Raw genomic sequence first — 21436 nt, forward strand, 5'->3', positions numbered from 1 at the left:
CATCGTAAACCGTCCTAACTTGAACACGTCTCAACTATAATATCAGAAATCTAATTTGATGTGCGATTGAATTGTCGTATTGTTGACACTTAGTTTTTGTATTGCAAAGTTACAAAAACTTTCTACGTACCTAGTAAATTAGCTAAATACGTGCTCACCAAACAGGCAATTTTGCTGTAGAAGCTTACTTGTCTAAGACGAAATGACTTACTAAACGATGTGGACACAACGTCGGATATGCATTCACATTCCATCACTAATGCTAGATTCAACGTTGTACGTATAGACCTTCTCGCCTTTGCAGAGCGCTCACATATGTTCTTGCACACCATTCACAGAAGTCTGGCCGATCTTGAGATGATTCATTGATCTGCTCTTGTCACCAACAGGTACACAAGGCATATATTACTCGACCGACTATATCGATCTTGAACAAACATCGAGCACTTGCTGGAGCATTGTTCCCACAGGCTTTCCAATCTCACCATAATAGGTGCACCTCCATCTACGAGTCCTCCTCGATGTTGACAACAGTCTTTGTCCATTGGCGGGCTGGGACCTTGCGCTTGAACAGAATGTCAATCTCACGGTATGATCGGCCCTTCATCTCAGGAAGGAAGAAGTATGCAACAACGAAGCAGAAGAAACCAGTTCCAGCCCAGACGTAACCGCACTTGCCACCGAGGTTTGCCTCCTGCGTCTTGTTAGCAACATGTTGATGGCCATGTTTGGAGTGGGAAGAATTCTTACATCAGGGTTGAGCATGTAACTGGCGAGGAAAATGCAGGGAATGTTGACCACATAGTAGGCACCACGTCCGATACCGGTGGTCAGAGGCCTGAGACGAATCGAAGATGTTTCTCCAATGATGACCCAGGAAGCGGGCGCCGGTCCCAAGGTGAACAGAACAGACACAATCAGACCCAGAGAAGCCTGAGCTAGTGATGCTGCCGTGGAAACACCTACGGACGCTGCGATACCGAGAGCGATGAGGAATCCAACGTTGATGAGCGATCCCCAAACGTAGATGGTTCGTCGGCCGAGGTATGTGGTCAGAATCCAGGACAGCATGACGAAAATCGCCTGAAGAGCAGATGTGATGAGACCCAGGGCAAATGCAGTGTTTACTGAGATACCGGCCTGACGGAAGAAATAGACGGCTTGGTTGGCAATGAGGTTACCAGTCAAGTTCTGGGCCGCGTACACACCGCAAACAATCAGGGTTCGGTATCGGTCGGTGCCCTTCCAAAGTTCCAAGAGATTGGGCTCCTTGATAGACTTCTCGAGGTCGATAGTACGGCGCATCATGGCAACAGCCTCGCTAAGGTTCAGCTGACCCTTGCGTCCGAGACGTCCGACGGCCTTTTCAGCCTCTGCAAGACGTCCCTTTCGTACGAGCCACCAGGGAGACTCTGGAGCCAAAAAGATGAGGATCGCGAGAGGGGTTGGGAACATCCATTGAAGCGCAATAGGAACCCTAATTTTCTGTTAGCAAATTCGCGGTGAACACAGGAGAAGACTACGTACCTGTACGCACTCGGGTCCTTCTTGGGGTTGTAGTAGTAAGCGACACCATTGACGATGATAGCACCGATAGCCCAGAACATTTGCAACATCTGGGTAGCAGGGGCTCGCAGCTGGATTGGCGTAATCTCACTGCAGTACGCCGGTGCGTTGGCAATGAAGATACCCCATGGAATTCCCTCGAGCAATTGGGAGACGAACATAATCGGGAGCGAGTTGGCGAAGTAGAAGACGAAGATGAAAGCGTTGAGAAGCATGAGACCGGTGATGGTCGCCCAACGGTATCCGATGCGGCTGGTAAGGGGACCAGCCAGGCAAACACCAATGATAGCACCAAGGGGACCTCCCATCTGAAGCGCTGACTGCCAGCTAGCCGCGATGACCTTGTTCCATGGACGTTCCGGGTCTGGGTGGTTGAGTGGGATACCATACTGAATTTCGAAAGCGGGTAGGGCAACGAAGTTACCCATCAGAAACACACAGTAGGCCTCCATGATCTGTAGATGCTATTAGCAAGAATGCCTTGGCTGTGGGCTTCCAACGCGCGAAGACTTACGATAGTACAAGACATGACAAATGCCCAGAGAGCAGCCATGGGATACGCCTTGACAGCTTGCACCACACCCATGTCATGCTCTGCAGTCTCTGCATCCATAGCTTGCGTCTTGTAGAGAGCGGCTTGCGCCTTCTCGTCGAGGGCAGCGGAGTCATCGACGTGCGAGATGGCCTTCTCGACATGGACGTCGCCGCCATAGTCCTTGTTGGGGGCGACAGCGTCACCCATATTTGCGGATGTGGACCGGCGTAACAAAAGTGTGGGGTATAGGTGAGAGAACAATGGCAGGGCAAAGAAAAGAAGAGCAAAAGTTATAACCCGGGGAAAGGTCCCCAGCTTATAAACAGCAGAATGAAATAAACGCGGGGCGTGAATGTGACCTGGCAGAACGGCATTTAGGCAGGTTGGGATCTGTGTAGTCGCGCTTGAACCACCCCATCCGCCATCTGTTTCCCCAAGATACAACAGGTACGCACCTAGGTAGTGGGCCCCTGTCAGCGCTATGTGCACATGGAAGGAATCCGAGACACAAATTCCATCAATCACATCAACTAGCTGTCATGATGGTTCCTTGCGCGGACTTGCAAGGGCCCAAGCCGTCAATTCGGCTGTCACAACCTCGTCTTCGGAGCGCTGCTATGCGGCGAGGGCTCGTCCTAGCAGCGGACCGCTCACCAGAAGTAAACATAGCGCAAAGGGGCGCTGGGCGACGGTTTGCAGGTGGCTGTTTCTTGTCTGCTCTAGACTTCGTATCGCAGCAGCTGAAGCCTATCAAATAGCTGGTAGCAAAGCTTTGTTCCGGTGCTAAAATACGCGCGCTATATCCCCGCACCGCTTCAGGCATTTTAACTGGAGTAGACCCGTAATTTATCCGAGGCTTAACTAACGCGCCCCAGAGTGTGCTACTCCAGATTTCTCACTCCACTCATTTTCTCCACGCTGGAGGCGGGTCTGACAAGACGGCTCTTCTCCACGTTTTATCATTGCGAATTTGTTGCCGTCCTGCCACCGTTAAAACACGTCTCCCAAGAAGGTTAATTTAGACATCTCCATGCTGTCAGCTCATTCTTGCATCTTAACGTCAATATCCCAATCCTGACTTCCTTCCGCCCCATGAACCAGCTACTTGGGTATGGTCCCCGGTATTGAAATGCTCGCGTTAGTGATACCCCGAGCAGCAACGCCTTCATCTTACCCCAAAAACGGAATTGTACCGGTTCAGGCGGACGGAGTGCGAAGTCGAGCTTGGTTTCTTCCTTTACAAGCTAGCCGTGGCTTGGTACTATAAGTCTTGGAAACGTCCGCTGACGCGGAGCCGCCGCCTCGCACCACATCGCGCAAGTGCCGTTGATATTTGGCACGTGCAAACCAGTGAAACTAGGAGTGATATGCCATGGCTTATCAGATGGTTGGTCCTGGGAGCCTTGCGTATTCAAAATGCACTACTGATGATATGTACTGCGTAGTGTGCGCAGGTGGTCCTAAATGCGGGTACTTTGTATGGGTCTGCTGTTTGATTTGTGATGGCATGCTGCGAGACCTGAAGCCAGGAACTTGGGATTCGACAGGCGCGGTGGATGGTTCCGATGCAGCGGTATTGTTCTTCAGGTATTCTGCGTTGTCCCCACATTCCGACTTGGTAATCGAGATTGTCCGCACTGGAGTGTTTGGAAAAACCCCGTTCTGTAATGGGCTTCTCGTCTTCGTCGTGTACTATTTACCGGCAATCCCTTTATATTCGCCTTGTCATCGATTGCACGTGCGGCTCGTTATGAGACTAGCGCCTGGGACCACTGTATACGAAAACACGCGGATTGTACGAAGAGGAGCCTTGAAAGACACCAGTGCGGTACATGAATGAGTTTCCGGGTCGTACTTACCTAGACAGAGTCGAGTGTACATCGTGACTGCTCTCTCACGCGACTTCTGACGCGTGACCTGGTTTGCGCTGATTCACCACCAATGGTACGAGCGCAAAACATGAATCAGTTTCTTTCGGAAAACAAAATCACACTCAACGCCACTTGCGAATCCACCACACATGGTAACACGACAAAGCAATTTGACATTTGTTTCTCTGCTGGTGTTTAGGAGATTCACTAGTCAGCTGCGAGAATTCCGTCACACACGGCACGCTACTATGTCAGCTGGCCGTCATAGTCTCAACACATCGTGCAAACACGCAAACCAACCAAGGGTTGCGCTCTTACATCCGACATCATGCGGGGCGCCTGAAGTATCTCAGAGCACGAGCGCAGCGGGTTGTTGGTGGCGCCTAATATCCGGTTTGAAATAATTGGACAAGCCCGTCCGCATTTAGGTTTCCATTCATAGCGACCCTCGCAACACGACAAAAGCCAGGCCGAGGTGAAAAGCGCGCGCATTTTACCACAGGAGGGATCGCGTTACTGCAGTGAAGATGAAGTAAGCTTTCGCGCGTGCGGATGCGGCGTAAATAAGGTAGGCCTGAGTACACGTTTCTCACACACCTCAGCAGCTAGCCAAATTTGGGGGTTGAAATGCTGACACCAAACACTCAACATCCAACTTGCTCTGGTCACTCATGCCAAAGAGTTTCAAAATCAACCCAGTAGTTATTTGGATTACATTTAAAGCAATCAATGATGCTCAGATCAATCATATACAGCCAACCTTTGAATACTTGAGCACATCGTCGCCCAGGACCTGTGAGCGAAAACTGTACTTTCTGCAGGAATACCCAACTTTACCACTGCAGTTGCCGTACCAATCACATCTAGTTTAACATTTCAATCGCCAGGGAGAGACTCACAAGCCGAGGGATCAATTACATGCTACAATTCATCAGCAAAGCAGCCAGCCAAGAAGCCTCTTTCAGTGTCACAGCTCTCACTGTCACCATCGAAGGCGCTTACCTTGAATGCTAGTAGCTTTCAGAATGCACTATCAACCTTTGATCGTAGCAGTGTGGGCTTCAGTCTCGGGGATATTGACGATGCTTTTGTAAGCCATACATCCGAACGCTACAAAAAGAACCATCAAGGATATCGAACAAGTACAGCAAGTGAGCGTTCATCTGATCGGTCATGTAATAACCTTTTGATGCTTCAAATAACCCCAAAAGTCTCGCACTTCCTTCTCCCATCAACTTGTCAGAATACTCGCTCAATCACGGCCGGCCTCGCCTGCATGTCCACACCGAATTCAGGCTTTCCAGTCCACTTAGACAACATCTAGATCTAGGGTAGCAGACATGATATTCTGACTGCATCTGAAACTAATGAAGTCGCTGCACAAGTTCACATTACGATGTTTCCAGACCAAGAAAGGACGCCGATTGCTCAGTTTCCTGTAAAAGGGGACAATGCCCCTGAACATAACTTGCTGCCTATTGGGCCTTGTTTCTGAGAAGAGTCAATAGTTTTGAGAATATTTGGGTGTGCAGATGGGAGACGAAAGAAGTAGAGAGTATAGTGGCGGGTTCGTAACATAGTGTTTTTCGGAGGAGTTGTCCTCCGCAGTGAGGATTTCTATTGGCTTGGTTACACGTGGGTATACACGAGAGATGGCTGAGTTTCCCGTTTACCGCCATTTACTAGCATCACCTCTTCTCGGCAGCCGAAGAAGACAATGCGTCGCGCTTGATGGTTGATAATTTCTGCTTTGAGATAGGCGTATATTCCAGTGGAGACTCAAGTCCATCAACGTCGAACAAGCGCCCAGCATACTGCATCAACGTGGTCAAGGGAGAGGGATGTTCACGTAAGGTATCAGCACGCATTTGCATCATTTTGGGGGCAGAAGAGAAATTCTACCAGAAAACATTTCCTGTCACGGGTTGTGCCATGACAATACTCAAGGGAATCTGGGTCACCATAGGTCATCCCAAGCATCGAGATCATGATTCTACTATATCGAACAGAGAAGCTCCAGATTTTTTCAGAGCATGGTACTCTTTCCTACTACAATAAGCGCATTGGGAGATGTGTAGATACAGATTAAGAATCTAGAATTCTATAATGCTATTAACCTTGATAAGTTTTCTTATTAGAAGCTAATGTAGGCTGCAAGCAAAAGCTTGTTATCTCTATACCTGTTTGGCTTTTTCTCCTGTATGTGGTGATGCGGCGACTGTAACACTGTCGTTTTCGTATGTACAGATATGGCCTTCGTCACTCTACCGTAACTAGAGCGACATGTATGCTTTTCTCTCCCAGCTCACCAGTGCCTCAAATACTCTAGCGGTCATTGCATGGGCGGCGGCTGATTTATTTTTAGACGCTTTACACGATATCGTAGCGCGGACTTCGTTTTGATAGCGTAGTCACGAGACATTTCTTGTGAACAAAATGATCTTTTTTTGCTCGCCATGTCGGAACATTGGCATCTATGCGAGAGGGTTGGAAAGTTAGTATGCCATGTGCGACGTTTTATGCATCAGAAGGTAGACACAACAAAGCTCGATCAGCCTATGTTTCCACTAAAGTCATGCTTCCAACGGTCTCTCCGACTTTGAAGGAATTTGTCTCTCGCTATGGTGTACTATGTCCGCGCTTCCATTACTACTGTTCAAATCAACGGTCTTCTTGATACCAGACTTCTACTGCTCTCTATGAAGAGGTGTGTTTATACCATCACTCTCCTGAATATATCATAGCTAGATCTTGGTGTCGACCGTGCTCGCGATTGTACTTGGCAGATTCAGGATCCACAGCATTCGAGTTTGTTCTGATTCAACTTGGGCGAACATGTTTGCAGCCACTGGGCTCTGATCAAGATAATACATGGTATAAGCATCTCCGTCGATTGTCAACAAAGCCATGGTTCGGACCTTTAGCGACTCCCTGTATACTAGGAATTTGCTTGGAATGTTCGGAATTAGCAAGTCGAAAGCGGTGTTCTTCAATCAGACCGGAAAATAGGTCTTTTTTGTTCGCGTATCCATAGGCATGCAAGCCTTGGCCCCCAATAGTCAGGGAAGTTGTTTCCTTTGACCCAGGTCATGGTCGTAGAATCTATCAGGGAAGTCGTGACACGGGGACGCGCAAGTCGAAAAGGTAGGAACTGATAGTCACAAATCATAGTCAGAGGGGAGGTTTGACTATGGAGATGCATACGAGTATTACCAGATAATCTTTGCTGCGTGATTACAAGCTAAGAACAAACCGAAGCTACCGGAGATTGAGAAGCATCGATATTCCCAAGAATGATGAATAGGGGATAACAATTGTTATATGGAGGTCTACCAAGACGGGCAAGCTTCAACTGAAATTCCGGCAGTGGACGCAGGTGGGTAATCGTATGTTGATCAGCTTCCTGATCTCATTCCACGCCACCAAGCCCTTGGCCAAGCCCGCAGGGTACAACGCCACGAATCCTTAGGCTGCGGTCCTTCATGCCACTGCGGAAAAGTCGGGACTATCAAACGTGGTTCGTGGATGATCTCTTCCAATACTCAGCGTCCAGTCAAACACGTTTGGTTTCAGTGGGCTTATTGGAGTGGGGATTCGATGGTGGAGAGACATTATCCGGAACATGTATGCACCGAAGACATGTGAGTTGCGTTTGAGGATGATTATGCCTGGGCATCAGATACAGCTGCCTGGGTCGATACCGCGCGTAGGCATCAAGGTAAGATGCTGTGGTACTGTCATGACCGGCGTCGTATGATATCACATGCCGAAGTAACAGCTTGACGTATGCAAGGTTATTATTGATCGAACCACAAAGCTTATGTGCGTGAGATGAGGTATGGAGGATATCCTAGTACGAAAATGAACTGTGCAGAAGCAACGCTGCGCCCATGGCCTTTCCACGACATCGACAAGGCTAGAGTGATGCTCAAATTGCTCGTGCGCCCCTTGGATACCAGAGATTGCTTCTAGAAAAGCAGTACCACCAGCCTGCGCCTCGTGCGAATATCGATACACTATACACACCTTGGCGCGTTGGGAGCTTGGTATGGCACAGTGGTACAGATGCAGCGAATCAACAGTCAATAATAGATTGAGCGATCTTCGTATTTGCCGCGAAACCAGGTTCCCGGTCTTGCGCTGATTCCTATCCGTCAAGGGGAACTGGACGCGTGCTGATGAAGCGTTCACAGGCTTGCCGGCCCTTGACGGATAAACTCAAGCCGTCAGAGCGCCAGTCGTCGAGGAAAGGTTTGGGAACTTTGGGGAAAGATCGGGCGCTATCGGACGCTTGGCCTACCTTAATTTTCCACCGGTTCCGGATGACCCCTCAAATCGCGTGCTAGGAGCTGCCAGTTTACGGTACGACGCTCCGATGGCGCAGTTCTGGACTTGCGGCTCAGAGCACGTGGGCTTGTTATCGCTCCAGTGCTTCGCATTTGGCAGGTGGCGAGCTGAAAGCGACCAGGCAGTCGCAATCAAGGACAAAAATTGCGAGTGGACACGTTGCGCATGTGAAGCTGATCTGAGCGGGTTCATAATACGAGCAAATCATGGCTGACGGGGCAGTGCGACTCATACTTGGGAGGGGTGTCTTTGGCGAGGGCCAAACCCCGGGGATAGTAGCGGAAAGGAAATTATGCTTAAGTCTGCGCCAACCTTATCTGCAACCTTGCAGACGTAGGCGAAATATTCGATTACTGAGCGCGCGGATCACCGTTTATCCACGCACATGGCAATTTCGAAGTAAAAAAGCTTGCTCGCGAGAAAACAGAATGGCTTTCTTCGAACCTGTGGTTAGTTTGAATGGAAGGATGTAGGAGCGACTCCGATCCTATGATGAATTCATCCGGCATGTGGAGAAGCCAACGCTGGGCAGGCTTGACAAGTCGGATGACGCGGCTTTTGAATGAGTGCGCTGATAAGACAAGCAGCGGGCGCTGTCGTGAACGTGGAGAAGGGCGGCCTTGGCCACTCATGGAAACAACAATCCTGTCTGCTACTTGGCAGGCTTGAGTGTGACTGCGCCAATGGATTGGACTCGGGCCTTTGTCTCTCTTGGGCAGCTGAGACGCTAGGTTCCATGGCGTCTTGTACGAGTACCCGTTCATACTCTGTCGTCTTGGGCAAGTCTTGACAATGAGTAGAAGGTCCGCTGCCAGCTTGGTATACCATGTTGCGGAATCTCACGGGAGGTGAGATATTGTCATTGGCAAAGCACTGCCACGATGACTGTACTGAAGTGAGGAGTCTCGACAGCTTGGTTATCCAGCTTTTCCCTATGGAAGCGTATATGCGATGGCCCTGTGATACCGCCAGCGTGGGTAAGTCGGATGCTCGTGGGACGGTAGTAAGCTTAAACCGCAGGCACCAAGCTTAATCAAAGTGCTGGCCGAGCATTTAAGCGAATGAGCTGAGAAGCAGTAGGCGCTGGATTACGTTACTGTGGATCAGAGCGGATGTCTGTTCTAAGAGCGGAGTGAAGCCTGTAAAGCGGAGGCCTGGTTGGCGGGCGCAGTCTCCACGCCACGCAGCAAGTTTTGCAGGCCGTTGTTAGCTTGCGTGTACCAAAGACGAATATAGTGTACCTTGGAGGGCAAGCGGCACACGATGAGCACATGTTAGCCGGGCCGTGTAAGTAATCCTTCGCTACACCAAGGAAGCTCCTTTCTCCTGCAGGTCAGATGTTTGTCCGCTACCAAGGGCGCCGAGCGCACGACAGGTGGAGATTTCTTAGAGGACCGAGGCCAAGCATGCCATGGCCTGCCACAATCTGAAGCAGACTGGAAAGTGAGTTGGTTTTGGGTCGACACGGACTTTTTGGAACGCCTTGGCTGTGCTTGGTGTATTGCTACTAGCGGGGCCAAGGAGGACAAGTCGGATTGACGGACTGATGGACCACACCGCGAAGTCTTGGAAGGTGTCAGCACTGGGGTCGCTGTGGGTCCGCCAAGGGATCGAAGGCTTGTCGAAAATAAAGATTCGTTTAGAGTTATCCGGCTGGTAAAGCTTGGCTGATCGAGGCCAACGCCGCTGGGCGCTGGGTCAGACTGGGCGCGCAGTGGCTTCGGCGTGTGCAAGCCGCTAACATAGCAGCTCGCTGCAAACGACGCTGCATGTCTCTAGAGCGAGCTGTTTGGTGGCACAGGGCGGCATGATGGATATTGGGGGCTGTGTGTGTGTGGGTTCTTCTGTGGACGCTCCTGGATGGCTCCGCTGGAACGGACGGCCAGTGAGCAGCTAACGAGGGTCCAAATAAAGCTTGTCGCGCGCCTTATTTCGCTATCAGACGCCACTCCACGTCTCGGCGGGCGATCAAGACGACGACCCCAGCGCCCAGAAAGGGCCAAAGACGCCAAAGAAACATTGCTGGGTCCCAAGACCGCGCTGCTGCGAGTACATGAGGGCGGATGACTGCTGCTGCCTTTCCAAAAGTTTCGCTCTCCGATCCATCTTCCCCAGCTTCCGTCACTCAACGCCGCGTCCCTACCAAGTGGACCATTGCCGCGCACGCCTGTTAATACGCTGACTCTGTTTCATTGCCGGCCCGTTTCACGTCACCGGACCTCGACACACTTGATCTCATCGCACTGCCCCATATAGAGGTTGCCGCGGCTTTGTAGACATTGCTCGTCACAGTCACACACGCCCTACTGTAAGTCTCTATTTATGTTTCGTGTCTGCTTGCGGCCTCTGCTGTGCCGTTTTCGCTTCGCTGTTCCTTGGTTTGCAATATTCCGACTTTCATGCATGCGCACCGTCACTTTTTCCGACTTTGCCGGAAACCCTGCATTCCAAGGCCATTACAACTGTCGTATTGCCTTGCATCCAAGAAGCTTATCCCACGATTTGGACTAACGCAAGCCGATTAGCATCGATGAGGTCTTGACGCCTCGACACTACCATCACTACATCCCCTCCACAAACATTTCGCAATGGAGACCTACCACGGACATGTCCGCACGCCTAACGATGCCATCATCTTGTTTGAGGCCTGCCGCATCGGCATACTACCGCGAGTGCAGCGCCGCCTATCCGAAAAGGAACGCCAGCAGATCAAGTCTGGCTCAGTATTTGTATGGGACGAGCGCGAGGCTGGCATGAGGCGGTGGACCGACGGAAAGTCATGGAGTGCGAGTCGCGTGTCTGGCAGCTTCCTCACATACCGGGAGATGGAAGGCAAACGGGGGGGCAGCGCAGTACCCACAGCCCCCGTAGCTAAAAGAGCAAGTGGAAAGTCGCCAGACGGTTCCGGCTCCGGCGACTCAGAGGGCGAGGGACCCGACGGCTACCGGTACAAGCCTGATGGTCTTATGAAGCAGTCCTTCAGCATAACCACCCAGAGCGGACAGCACCTCCACCTCATCAGCTACTATTCGCGATCAAACTCCAACAACCTCCCACAGCCCACAAACGACGCGCAACTGCGACACATCCGCCCACCAAAGAACATGTACCCGGAATCGGCAGTGAACGAAACCCAGACTGTACCTGCTGTCACTCGTGGTCCTATGCCTGGCTCACCATACAGCGCACCTGGACATAGCATGGCGCCTTCATCGCCGTACACTCGCGGTGGTCCCGTCGCACCCATGTATGCGGTCCCAGTCTACCCTCCCACGCCGCCAAATGGTACACCTCCGCTATACTATTCCCAGCATCCTTACTTCTACCCGGGCGTTATCTACGCGCAGCCCCAATACCATCCGCAACACGTCTTCGATCGCCCACCCCCACCAATCGCACACCCTCACGCTCCTCAAGGTCACCATCCTATGCTAATGCAGCACCCCGCCTACGCCGCGCATGCCGCACACGCTGCTCAACAATACATGGCGACACCACCCGTCCGCCATCCCTCCACAGCTGAGCAGGCTCAACACCCACACCTTCAGCGCTCCAGTGCGCCTGCACCTCCTCCAGCGCCCGCACCAGCAATTCCCGAGCAAGGCCCCCAGCTTCCTGCCATTAACGGTGCTGCTGCTGCTGCTGCCGCCGCCGCAGGTGCGAACAAGCCACCGACTCCAGAGCCCTCAGACAAGTCAGAATCACGAGCACCCGAGTCAAATAGCGCAGCCCCAGCAGCACCAAGACCACTTCCTACATTGGGATCGCTCCTCAACGGCGAAAATCAGGACAAGGATAACCAAAACAACAGCCGTTCAGGCAGTCGCAGCCCTAACACTGCAACGAGGTTTCCCCGAGACTTGGCGCCGGAACGACTTGCTAAGAACAGCACTGCTGCAGATAGCAGCGCGCTGAACAAGCTCAACAGCGTGTTCGTACGATCATAGTGATGCGCTTTGGTCTATTTCTTACTCTTCATCTCCTGCTGCGATGTGGCATCTTTTCTTTCTTCTTTCTGACACTTCAATTCTGTACTCTTTATTCTCTCCGAGTGCGGGAGGTTGTCTGAAGCATTTACGAACTGCATATGGGCGGCGTTCGGGTATCACGGCTACATGCACAATCATGATAAGCCTGAGGTTGGGGGGAAATGGGATGGGCGATTCTTAGCATCGGCCGATATTCGGGCCTGGAGTTCCACGGTTTTTGTGTCACTGTCACAACTTTGTTCGTTACGAAGTTCATGGTTTAACGCTAGCTACGAGGTGCTTGCTCTGCGAATTCAAACTTCGAGCCATTACCATATGTTCGTTGCAAACTAGTGCTTTTCTCGTGCTCAGACGTCTGCTTTAGAGTTTTAACGTTGCTTTATGCTTAACATGTCTAATCGCGGCTAGCGATAAGCTTTCAGCACTGACATCATCACCATCACTCACCAGCCCCTTCACCCGACCAGCACACAGCCAAGCCTACTATCATACCAAGCCCAACTCTTGCAATGCCTTGTCTGCGCCTCCGCAGAGCTTCATCACGGCAATTACCCAATATCTCCGATTTTTCGGAACAACCACCTAAGGCAGCTTCCTGTTATGGAAGGTCACTTGTCTATCATGTAGCGCTTTCGCTGACGGTTGGCCTATCTTGAGTAGCCCGCGGATCAACGCTCTTGATACCCCGCAGTGGTACGGCTACAGCACTGGCAGATGCAAGCGTATCGCGTTTAGGCAGGGGTAGCTTATCAACAAGGATGGACGTCAACGGCGCGTTGAGCCATCAGTTATCGTTCTGTCGGCCTGCTTGCCACGATTGTCATCTTGCTACTGCTATCTTCCATGCGACGGTCGGTATATGAGCTTGTGACAGAAGAAATTTGACGGTTAAACTTTGCGCCTCTTCACCCTTGGTTAAAACGATTTCTAGCCTGTTGTGCTGTTCGAACAACGACGCGGAGACCATACGCCATGGCGTCTGCCACAGATCACCCACCCTCACAAGCGATCTCGCCACCGCATTTCGCGCCGACAGATGTCGAGAAAGAAGCAATCGTTGAAGACAACAGCAAAGGTATAAAAAAGGTTCTCGATGAGAAACTGCTAAAACACTCGCACGATGCCGATGCGGCGATGAAGGCGTACGAGGGAATGGAAGGCCAGGTTGTGGAGTTGACAGAGGAGAAGAGCAAGGCACTTTTAAGGAAGATCGATATGCACATGATGCCTGTAAGCATATAGTGTTCTACGATATCTTTGTAAATCATGATTGTTGACTAACAAACTATGTAGATCATGTGCATTGTATATGGCTTGAACTACCTCGACAAGACGACGTTAAGCTACGCAAGTATCATGGGCCTGCGGCTGCCTCCTTCAAACAACAAGCTAGCTTCTGGTATCGGACTAGTCGGAGACCAGTACTCATGGTTAGGTAGCATGTTCTACTTTGGATACATTGCTTTCGAATATCCTACTACACGATTACTCCAAGTTCTGCCGCTGGGTAAATATTGTATGTCGCTTTCGTCTCTTCTGCCCTAGAATTTGAGACGTCGAAGGTTGGACTTGGCTAACATGATATCAAAGCTGCATTCAACATCATCATGTGGGGCCTTGTACTATCCTGCTTCGCCGCAGTTGAAAATTACGCCGGCGCGATCGCCATTAGATTTTTTCTCGGTGTCTTCGAATCGGCAGTTACACCTGGCTTCGCACTCTTCACGTCGCAATGGTATACCAAGAAGGAACAGGGTTCACGTACCGGTATCTGGTTCAGTTTCAACGGCTTTGCGCAAATATTCGGTGGATGTGTTGCCTATGGCATCGCTGTGGGCTGTCGGAAGTCGGGCACTACTCTGGAGCCGTGGAAGATCATCTTCCTCGTTACTGGACTACTCACTATGTGCCTAGGTATCACATTCCTTTGGCTTGTACCCGATAACCAGTTGAATTGTAGGTGGTTGAGCAAGGAAGATCGGATCTTGGCGATCGAGCGGATTAGGATCAATGCGCAAGGTGTGGGTAACAAACACTTCAAGTGGTATCAGTTAAAAGAGGCGCTGCTTGATCCATTGAGCTGGGCATTCTTCTTCTATGCGTTAATTGCTGATATACCCAACGGTAAGACACGGCGCTCACGTCCTTGCAAGTATAGATGCTAACGAATCTTCAAGGTGGCATATCAAACTTCTTCTCCCAACTTATTGTTGGTTTCGGATACACACCCGAGGAATCTCTTCTTTATGGCACACCGGGTGGCGCAGTCGAAGTCGTCTTTCTCATTGCCTGCGGCTGGGCCGGCGATAAATACGGCTACCGTATCCTTATATCCATGATCGGTCTGTGTACTGCGATACTTGGCATGGTTCTCATCGTTGCACTTCCGCTATCCAACAACTCTGGTCGTCTCGCTGGCTACTACCTAACGCAAGCTAGCCCTACGCCTTTCGTTGCTTTGCTGAGTCTCATCTCGAGTAACGTAGCAGGATACACAAAGAAGACGACTGTGGCAGCTATGTATCTGATTGGTTACTGCGTCGGAAACATCATTGGTACGTACTACCAATATAAATTTCCGGGATCGGGCAGTATGGACTGACATGACTATCATTGGTAGGCCCACAAACATTCCGTCCCCAAGATGCGCCTCGCTTCGTTTCCGCCGAGATCACCATCATCGTCTGTTGGGGCGTTTGTTTAGGCATCTTAGCGTTCATTCATTTCTACTGCGTGTGGCAGAATAAGAAGAAGGCGCAGATTCGTGCGGCACCTGAATACGTGAAGCTAGACAACCAAGAGTAAGCTTGAAACGCGAAATATCATGGATGAGAACAGTGAAAGCTAATCATATGTCTAGGTGGCTTGATCTTACAGATCGGGAGAACCCAGAATTCATTTACACGTTGTAGCAAGATAGTCAAGCGCGAAGGGAGCAGGTTTGAAATGAAGAATCTGCCAAAACCATGCACTTGGCATGTGCAGGCAATTTTAATACAAGAAACAATGACTACTACATACTGCACTAGACGTAAGAAACCAGGAGCGTGTGCTCGTAGAACAACCATAGTAGTAAGCTCCTGAGCAAATACTCATGGCATCTTGTGAACCTTCGTGTTTATCCGCCAGGACTCGCTGGAGACTTGACATTCCCACACTCGATGACTTGATTGAAAACGGGTATTGCTGAAGGCAACGTAATACTGTCCAAATCCAAACCACCAGCGATACCGTCCGCTAAGGTCCTTCGGTGTTTGGTGTTTGGTGTTCGGTGTCCACAATACGACCGGCAGACATGGACTCTGCAGGAGCCTTCGAGTTGATTGCACAAACCCCGTATATCTTTGTTTGAGGACTAGAAGCTTTTATGATTGAACCGATGCCACTGGTTAACCCGCCCTCTCCTATCGCTACAAAGATATTGTCGATTTGCTTGCACTGCTCGAGGAAATTCAAGACCAATTGTTCCTTGGCAAGCTATGATACGAAGATCGTTGTATGGCAAAAGGTAATCGTATCCCCGAATCTTTGCCAGCTTTGCCTGCACAGCACTCTTTGGGATAACAATCATGGTCTCCCTAGAAAGTATCTTCGCTGCGTGTGCTGTATCAATCGCGCGGTTACCAGATGATGCTGTGATGAGTTTTCGATTATCGGTTTGAGCAGAAAGCTCAGACATGGCACTTCTCGATTTGAAAGAGCCTGTATATCGGAATTTTCTGCCTTGAACAGAACATCTGATGCATCATTCTTGCCGGCCCAGGATGCCGATGAATGAAGTCAGTGTATGTCCCGCATTCAATTAGTACGCGGGTGTCTTTACCTGCTTGGCCGGAAGCAGAGGTATCTGGTACATATGACTCCTAATACGGTTCTTTGACTCAGGTGCCACAATCTTGCCTCGTTAGGTCTAGATCGATGTTGGCCAGAGACATGGCTCTCTCATATATCAACTTCGGAGACAGGCTCGGAGATAGTCTATAGTGGTTGCAGTGCGGAGTGCGGAGTGACTATCTACTCTGTAGTAGAGACATCCAAGTGCCAAGAACGTAGTGCGACCGAAACCTTCGAGGAACATCAGAGTCTCCAAACTGTCACGTCAAGACTTCCTCTTGTTGCGCATTCGCTCAATGAAAGTGTGTGCAGGATGCTGAGGTGGATGCAGCTGATCAGTCACCCGATTTGTAGTCTTCACGCTACCGTCAATATCCTCCCCCTCGAGTCCAATGCCCAATTGACCTCCAAGCCAGACTCATCGATCTTCTGCGCCTTCGTTTGTATCCAACTCCCCTCTTTAACCTCCACCCCCCTTCTTCTACCCAGCTCTCCCAACAAATTATCAAGTCTGCTATCAACAACACTTAACCATATCCTCACAGCCTCACCCTCCACTCTAGCCCGTCTAGTCATCCACCAAAGCGTGCCATTCTGACACATTTGGAACCACCAACCTAACAAGAACACTGCCTTTGGATCCTTCTGCTCTAGCAACTCTAGAAACTCTGGCGTGATGAACGCTGTAAAATACAAGAATTCTAACACGTTACCATGTGACAGTTGTAAATGCCGAATCCGTGACAAGATCAGAACAGGAAGGTAATAAACATTGTCCTCTTTACTAGACAAAGGTGTGATCCCGAAGATAATCTTTACGCTCTCTGGAACAAGACTGATGTCGTTGTTCTGCATCCAGTCCGGCGGTGTAGTGCAAGGTCCATGATTTCTTGTTAAAACACGCCTAAACACGCTATCCTCCCTTGTAGGATCAGCAATCCGCCAGAGATGTCGTTTCCCTTCTCCAATCTTCATCCAGGAGAGATCGCCAGGCTCTGAAGGCTTCAAAGGCCAGACAGTATAGGGGTCGTCGGATTCAAGGTACCAGAAGGATGCGGCACCGAGGTGCACTCCGGTAGCCCAGATAGCGTCGCGATGAGAAGGTGGTATAGGGCCATTCAGTATGCGGTGATAGAGGGTGGTCGCTTGGTCCCAGTGATAGAGAGACTTACGTTGGAGTGTTGCGGATTGGGAAGCGGAGTAAGGAAGAGAAAGCGATGAGTCGTGCATTAAAGTCAAGCCGAGGATCATGTGCATCAGGAAGGGGTGCTGGGTATAGTCAGCATTGCTTTATCGCTGCGTATAGGGAGGTCGGAGGTACTTTGAACGCGAGTCCGCATACTATTTCCCTGTATGCTGGGGCCATTCTCTCATCTAGACAGGGTCAGTCAGCCGAAGGCTACTTCTTACCAAACTGTGATCCATACCTCCAACAGTCAGAGACGTCCGACTTTGGAACCTCGTAAGAATCTCCAGGTGAGTCTCTGAGAATTCCCAAGACGAATTGACAGTTCGTAACGCAGCACCAAGGCCCGAGCATACGTCTGAACCTGAATACCCGGATTGGAGAGAACTCTCAATCATAGAAGCCAAGGTGCTATTCATCGATACAGGACACCACGGTGTGCCAACATTGCTGCTTGTCCAGTCATTCGACAGCGCATTTGACGGCACGTTATTGATCGCCCCTGGTTTCACAACCGCCGCGTCGAAATCAACTCTTCCTACACCCATTATATGTACATCCAAATAGCCCTTTTCGCCACCGAAGTCACAAACTACACCGTAGCTCTTGCATTTTTCGCACCGTGGTCTCGTTTCATCGCACTATTCCCATGGTACATTTCGTCAGCCCAGTCCGACCCAGTTCAAGCAATGTCGAAGGATCATCATAGACGAAAGCTAACCTTGACTCGTCTTAATTTACAATTCTCACACCCTTTCCTTGACTTCGCATGGACCCGTCTCTTCCGTTCTGTTATGGTCCCACGTTTGGATACGATAGCTGGCATGATCAACGGCTAAAAGTGGATTGGCAAGACTAGTAAGACAGGGGTGGGGCGAACGAATCTAACCCGCGTTCGTGTTGCGCAGAGACATGTCATGGCGTCCGTGACTCTCCGCATGTTATATATAATGGGCATCGGAGTTTAGCCTTCTTCATCACCGGTGGCAGCGGGGCGTAAGCGATGAGGTCGTGGCGCATACAACGACCTTGGGAGGGCCCATAAGATTTCGCGCTAAAAGTTCAATCTAACCCGCGTTCGTATAACAACACTCGTTGCCATTCTGATTGGCTGTACAGCGAGGTGAGCGACAATGACATGCCTAAGTATGTATTCGCATTTTGCGTCGCAAACTCCATATCCTGTACCAAAGTCTCTCGAGCAGCTGATATTTGTAAACTCCGAGAGGGGGCGGCGTGTCGCTAAGCAGGAAAGAGATCGGTAGGCTAGAACGGGACGTATTGGATGGCCATAGTAGAAGGGTCATATGTAGTGTCGAAGAAGTATAAGTATAGTTGCGCACAACCAGAAAGAATGGAGAAACTGTAGAAAAGACATCAACCTCAAACCCTTTCTTCACTCAAACCTTTCAGACCATCAAAAGTCCCCACCCTTACCTATATCCCAGCATGTCTTCTGCTCCCATTCCCCCGACCATGAAGGCCCTCTTTCAAGAGACCAAGAACGGTCCTCTCGTCCTCAAGGAGGTTTCAACCCCCGAACCTGGACCCGGTTCTGTCGTCGTCAAGATTCTCGCCAACCTCCTTCAACATCAGACTCCAGGTATCCTGGCTGGAGAAGCCGGTTTCACTTACCCCGTGCCTATGACTCCCGGTGGCCGAGCCGTAGGCAGAGTCGCTGCTATAGGACCGGACACAACATCACTACCCATCGGCCAGCTCGTTCTACTGGAGCCATTCATCCGCGCTCGCGACGATCCAGATACGTGGATCTTCTGGGGCGCAATGGAAGGCGCAAGTGAGGGATCAAAGAAGCTTTTTGCTGAGAATTGGCGGTATGCCACGTTTTCCGAGTATGCGAAAGCGCCTTTGGAAGTGACTTGGGCGCTGAATGAGAACCGGCTTTGTAAAGAGTTGGGATATACGATTCCCGAACTGGTGCAGTTATCCGTGGACGTTGTTGCATACAGTGGACTCAAGGGCATTGGGCTGACGGCTGGGGAGAGGATCATTGTCACGCCTGCTACGGGGATCTTCTCGGGTGCGGCTGTGGGTGTGGCAGTTGCGATGGGTGCTACTGTCTTAGCGACAGGACGAAATGAGCGCGCGCTTGAACGTTTAGTGTCTGCGCATCCTCAACTCGTCTCAAGGATCACACGGACGAACGACGTCGACACGGATATCAAAGCTCTGCAGCAGTATGGCCCCGTGGATGCTGTCCTTGAGATGACGCCCACAGGAGCTGAGGGAAGCACGCATGTTCGAGCAGCTTTCGGTGCACTCAAGCAGTATGGAAGAGTATGCATCATGGGCTTTGGTGGTGGCGCCATGAAGCATGTCGAGATATCGATGATGGAGTTGGTGTACAAGAGTATTACAGTTCATGGTCATGCCATGTACTGGGGACAGGATGTGAAAGAAATTATCAAGATGGCTGAAGCGGGAGTGTTGAAGCTTGGAAAACAGAGGGGTCACGATGCCGTGACTGAGTTTGGACTTGGTGATTTCGAAAAGGGATTCGACTGGGTTGGCGCAAACCATGAGCTCGGCCAAATCGCTGTATTAGTTCCGTAGCGGTGGCTGTGTTGATTTTGTAAATGGCAACCGAAAGCGGAAGGTGCGACGGCCGTCAAGTTGTCACCTTTGCATATTCAATATGTTAGTAGAATCACTGTATCTAATGCAAATGCTGGAACAAGAATTCCTTGATTCCCAGTCGGACTCGTACCGACTGTCCGATGTAGAAGGAGCCTGGCCTGTTGCAATCTGATATAGCCCTATGCTTTACCGGCTATCCTAAGTAAAGATCCCACTCCAAGAAAATGCAGCAATCCGTCATGGTTCGTGAACGTGTCATGACCTCTTAACGCCGTGTGCCGACTTGAATAAACCCTTCAACGATTGCTTGACAGTACGCCAGTCGCAGCTGCGACATGCAGTAGTTGTAGTCGTCGGAGAAGGATCGCCGGTCTTTTCCGCTAAAATCGAATTGGTCGTCGAGGTGCGCGTATCGCCGCCGCGGCTCGAAGAGCGTCTAGAGATTACGCTATCGGTCTTGAGGCCCACAGGAGTCTTGTCTTTACTTCGCTCGCGCGATGTCACCTGTTCCTGAGGCCTCTCGCACCCCTAATCAATACCGTGTTGTTTTTTGAGCTTTTCTAAGTTCTCTTGGCGCTCGGCGAGATCATTTGCGGCCTTGAGCATCTTATCTGGCTGGTGATATAATACTGCGACTGTCAGTGGTTGCTGTCTCGAAGACGCGCCTGCTACTTACCGACGAGGTATCTGTTCTGGAAGTTGAAGCCGTTCAGCTTGTCGCAAGCCGACTTTGCGTCCATTACATCTTCATAGACGACGAAGGCTGTGCCCTTGGTGTTGTTGGCGATTCCCTGGCGGATCTGGCTGTGCTGGAGTTAGTGACCTGGAGCGACGGTAGCGGGCAAGATGCGCCAGCGCACAAGGAAGACGACGTACCGCACGGGGCCGAACTTGCCAAAGAGGTCGAAGAGTTCCTCTGGGGTGACGTTGAAGCTGCAGAAGGGTCAGCGCATGGCAAATTAGATGGCTCCAGCTCCGACTGACCTCAGGTTCTTTACGAAGAGAGCTCTGTAGAAATGACATGTTAGCGCAGATGTCGTGTGAGTTGGTCGCACCAGCCTTGCGATTGGCACGCGATGCGGAGAAGGCGGACATACCGGTTGACTTCCGGTGCCAATTTTCCTCCTCGACTCATACTTTGGCGACTGAGATGGACGGTAAAGGGCGGCTGCTGGGTGTGTAGGCTTGGGCGGGTGGTGGGGAGGTTGTAGTGGGAAGTTGAGTTGGTGAACATGCGGGATCAATCATGGATGGCGTGCACGTCCGAGCGTTGGCAAGGCCGCATCACGTGGCGAACGCATATGATCGGGAAGAAGGAGCGACTCATGCAACGCCGAGATGGTGCTGTGGATGCACTGCAAGAGCGACACTGTCTGCTCATGAAGAAGCTGCATAGATGACGATGGAGGAGACGTAGTAGCGGTCGCACAAGGCCTAAGACAATGCAGCTGCGCAGCTGTAGCAGCTGGTGCCAAATAATTGAGCGCTCGAATCGGAGACGCGGACTTGC

General features: G+C 50.8%; 6 protein-coding genes across 6 annotated transcripts; 3 read left to right on the forward strand and 3 right to left on the reverse strand.

Annotated features, from left to right (window-relative positions):
* Positions 1-505: 505 nt before the first annotated feature.
* Positions 506-2308, reverse strand: GT037_008757 (maltose permease mal61; the record flags this gene model as incomplete). The annotated part of the gene is made up of 4 exons (XM_038933804.1): positions 506-694; positions 751-1477; positions 1528-2021; positions 2081-2308. The coding sequence occupies 4 exons, from the start codon at positions 2306-2308 to the stop codon at positions 506-508; spliced, it is 1638 nt and encodes a 545-aa protein (XP_038783769.1).
* Positions 2309-10907: 8599 nt separating this feature from the next.
* On the forward strand, positions 10908-12266 carry GT037_008758 (uncharacterized protein; the record flags this gene model as incomplete). Its single annotated transcript, XM_038933805.1, has 1 exon — positions 10908-12266. The coding sequence occupies one exon, from the start codon at positions 10908-10910 to the stop codon at positions 12264-12266; it is 1359 nt and encodes a 452-aa protein (XP_038783770.1).
* Positions 12267-13280: 1014 nt separating this feature from the next.
* Positions 13281-15220, forward strand: GT037_008759 (membrane transporter; the record flags this gene model as incomplete). The annotated part of the gene is made up of 6 exons (XM_038933806.1): positions 13281-13538; positions 13602-13824; positions 13899-14432; positions 14486-14863; positions 14929-15109; positions 15169-15220. The coding sequence occupies 6 exons, from the start codon at positions 13281-13283 to the stop codon at positions 15218-15220; spliced, it is 1626 nt and encodes a 541-aa protein (XP_038783771.1).
* Positions 15221-16499: 1279 nt separating this feature from the next.
* On the reverse strand, positions 16500-17876 carry GT037_008760 (sequence-specific dna binding rna polymerase ii transcription factor; the record flags this gene model as incomplete). Its single annotated transcript, XM_038933807.1, has 3 exons — positions 16500-17411; positions 17464-17516; positions 17570-17876. 3 exons carry the CDS (start codon positions 17874-17876, stop codon positions 16500-16502), a joined length of 1272 nt encoding a protein of 423 aa, XP_038783772.1.
* A 901-nt stretch (positions 17877-18777) lies between these two features.
* Positions 18778-19902, forward strand: GT037_008761 (uncharacterized protein; the record flags this gene model as incomplete). Its single annotated transcript, XM_038933808.1, has 1 exon — positions 18778-19902. The coding sequence occupies one exon, from the start codon at positions 18778-18780 to the stop codon at positions 19900-19902; it is 1125 nt and encodes a 374-aa protein (XP_038783773.1).
* A 552-nt stretch (positions 19903-20454) lies between these two features.
* GT037_008762 (rna-binding domain-containing protein) lies at positions 20455-21160 on the reverse strand (the record flags this gene model as incomplete). The annotated part of the gene is made up of 5 exons (XM_038933809.1): positions 20455-20555; positions 20603-20730; positions 20803-20859; positions 20911-20934; positions 21024-21160. 5 exons carry the CDS (start codon positions 21158-21160, stop codon positions 20455-20457), a joined length of 447 nt encoding a protein of 148 aa, XP_038783774.1.
* Positions 21161-21436: the final 276 nt, after the last annotated feature.

This window comes from Alternaria burnsii (assembly GCF_013036055.1).
Source record: "Alternaria burnsii strain CBS107.38 chromosome Unknown 744, whole genome shotgun sequence".
NCBI classification, from domain to species: Eukaryota; Fungi; Ascomycota; class Dothideomycetes; order Pleosporales; family Pleosporaceae; genus Alternaria; species Alternaria burnsii.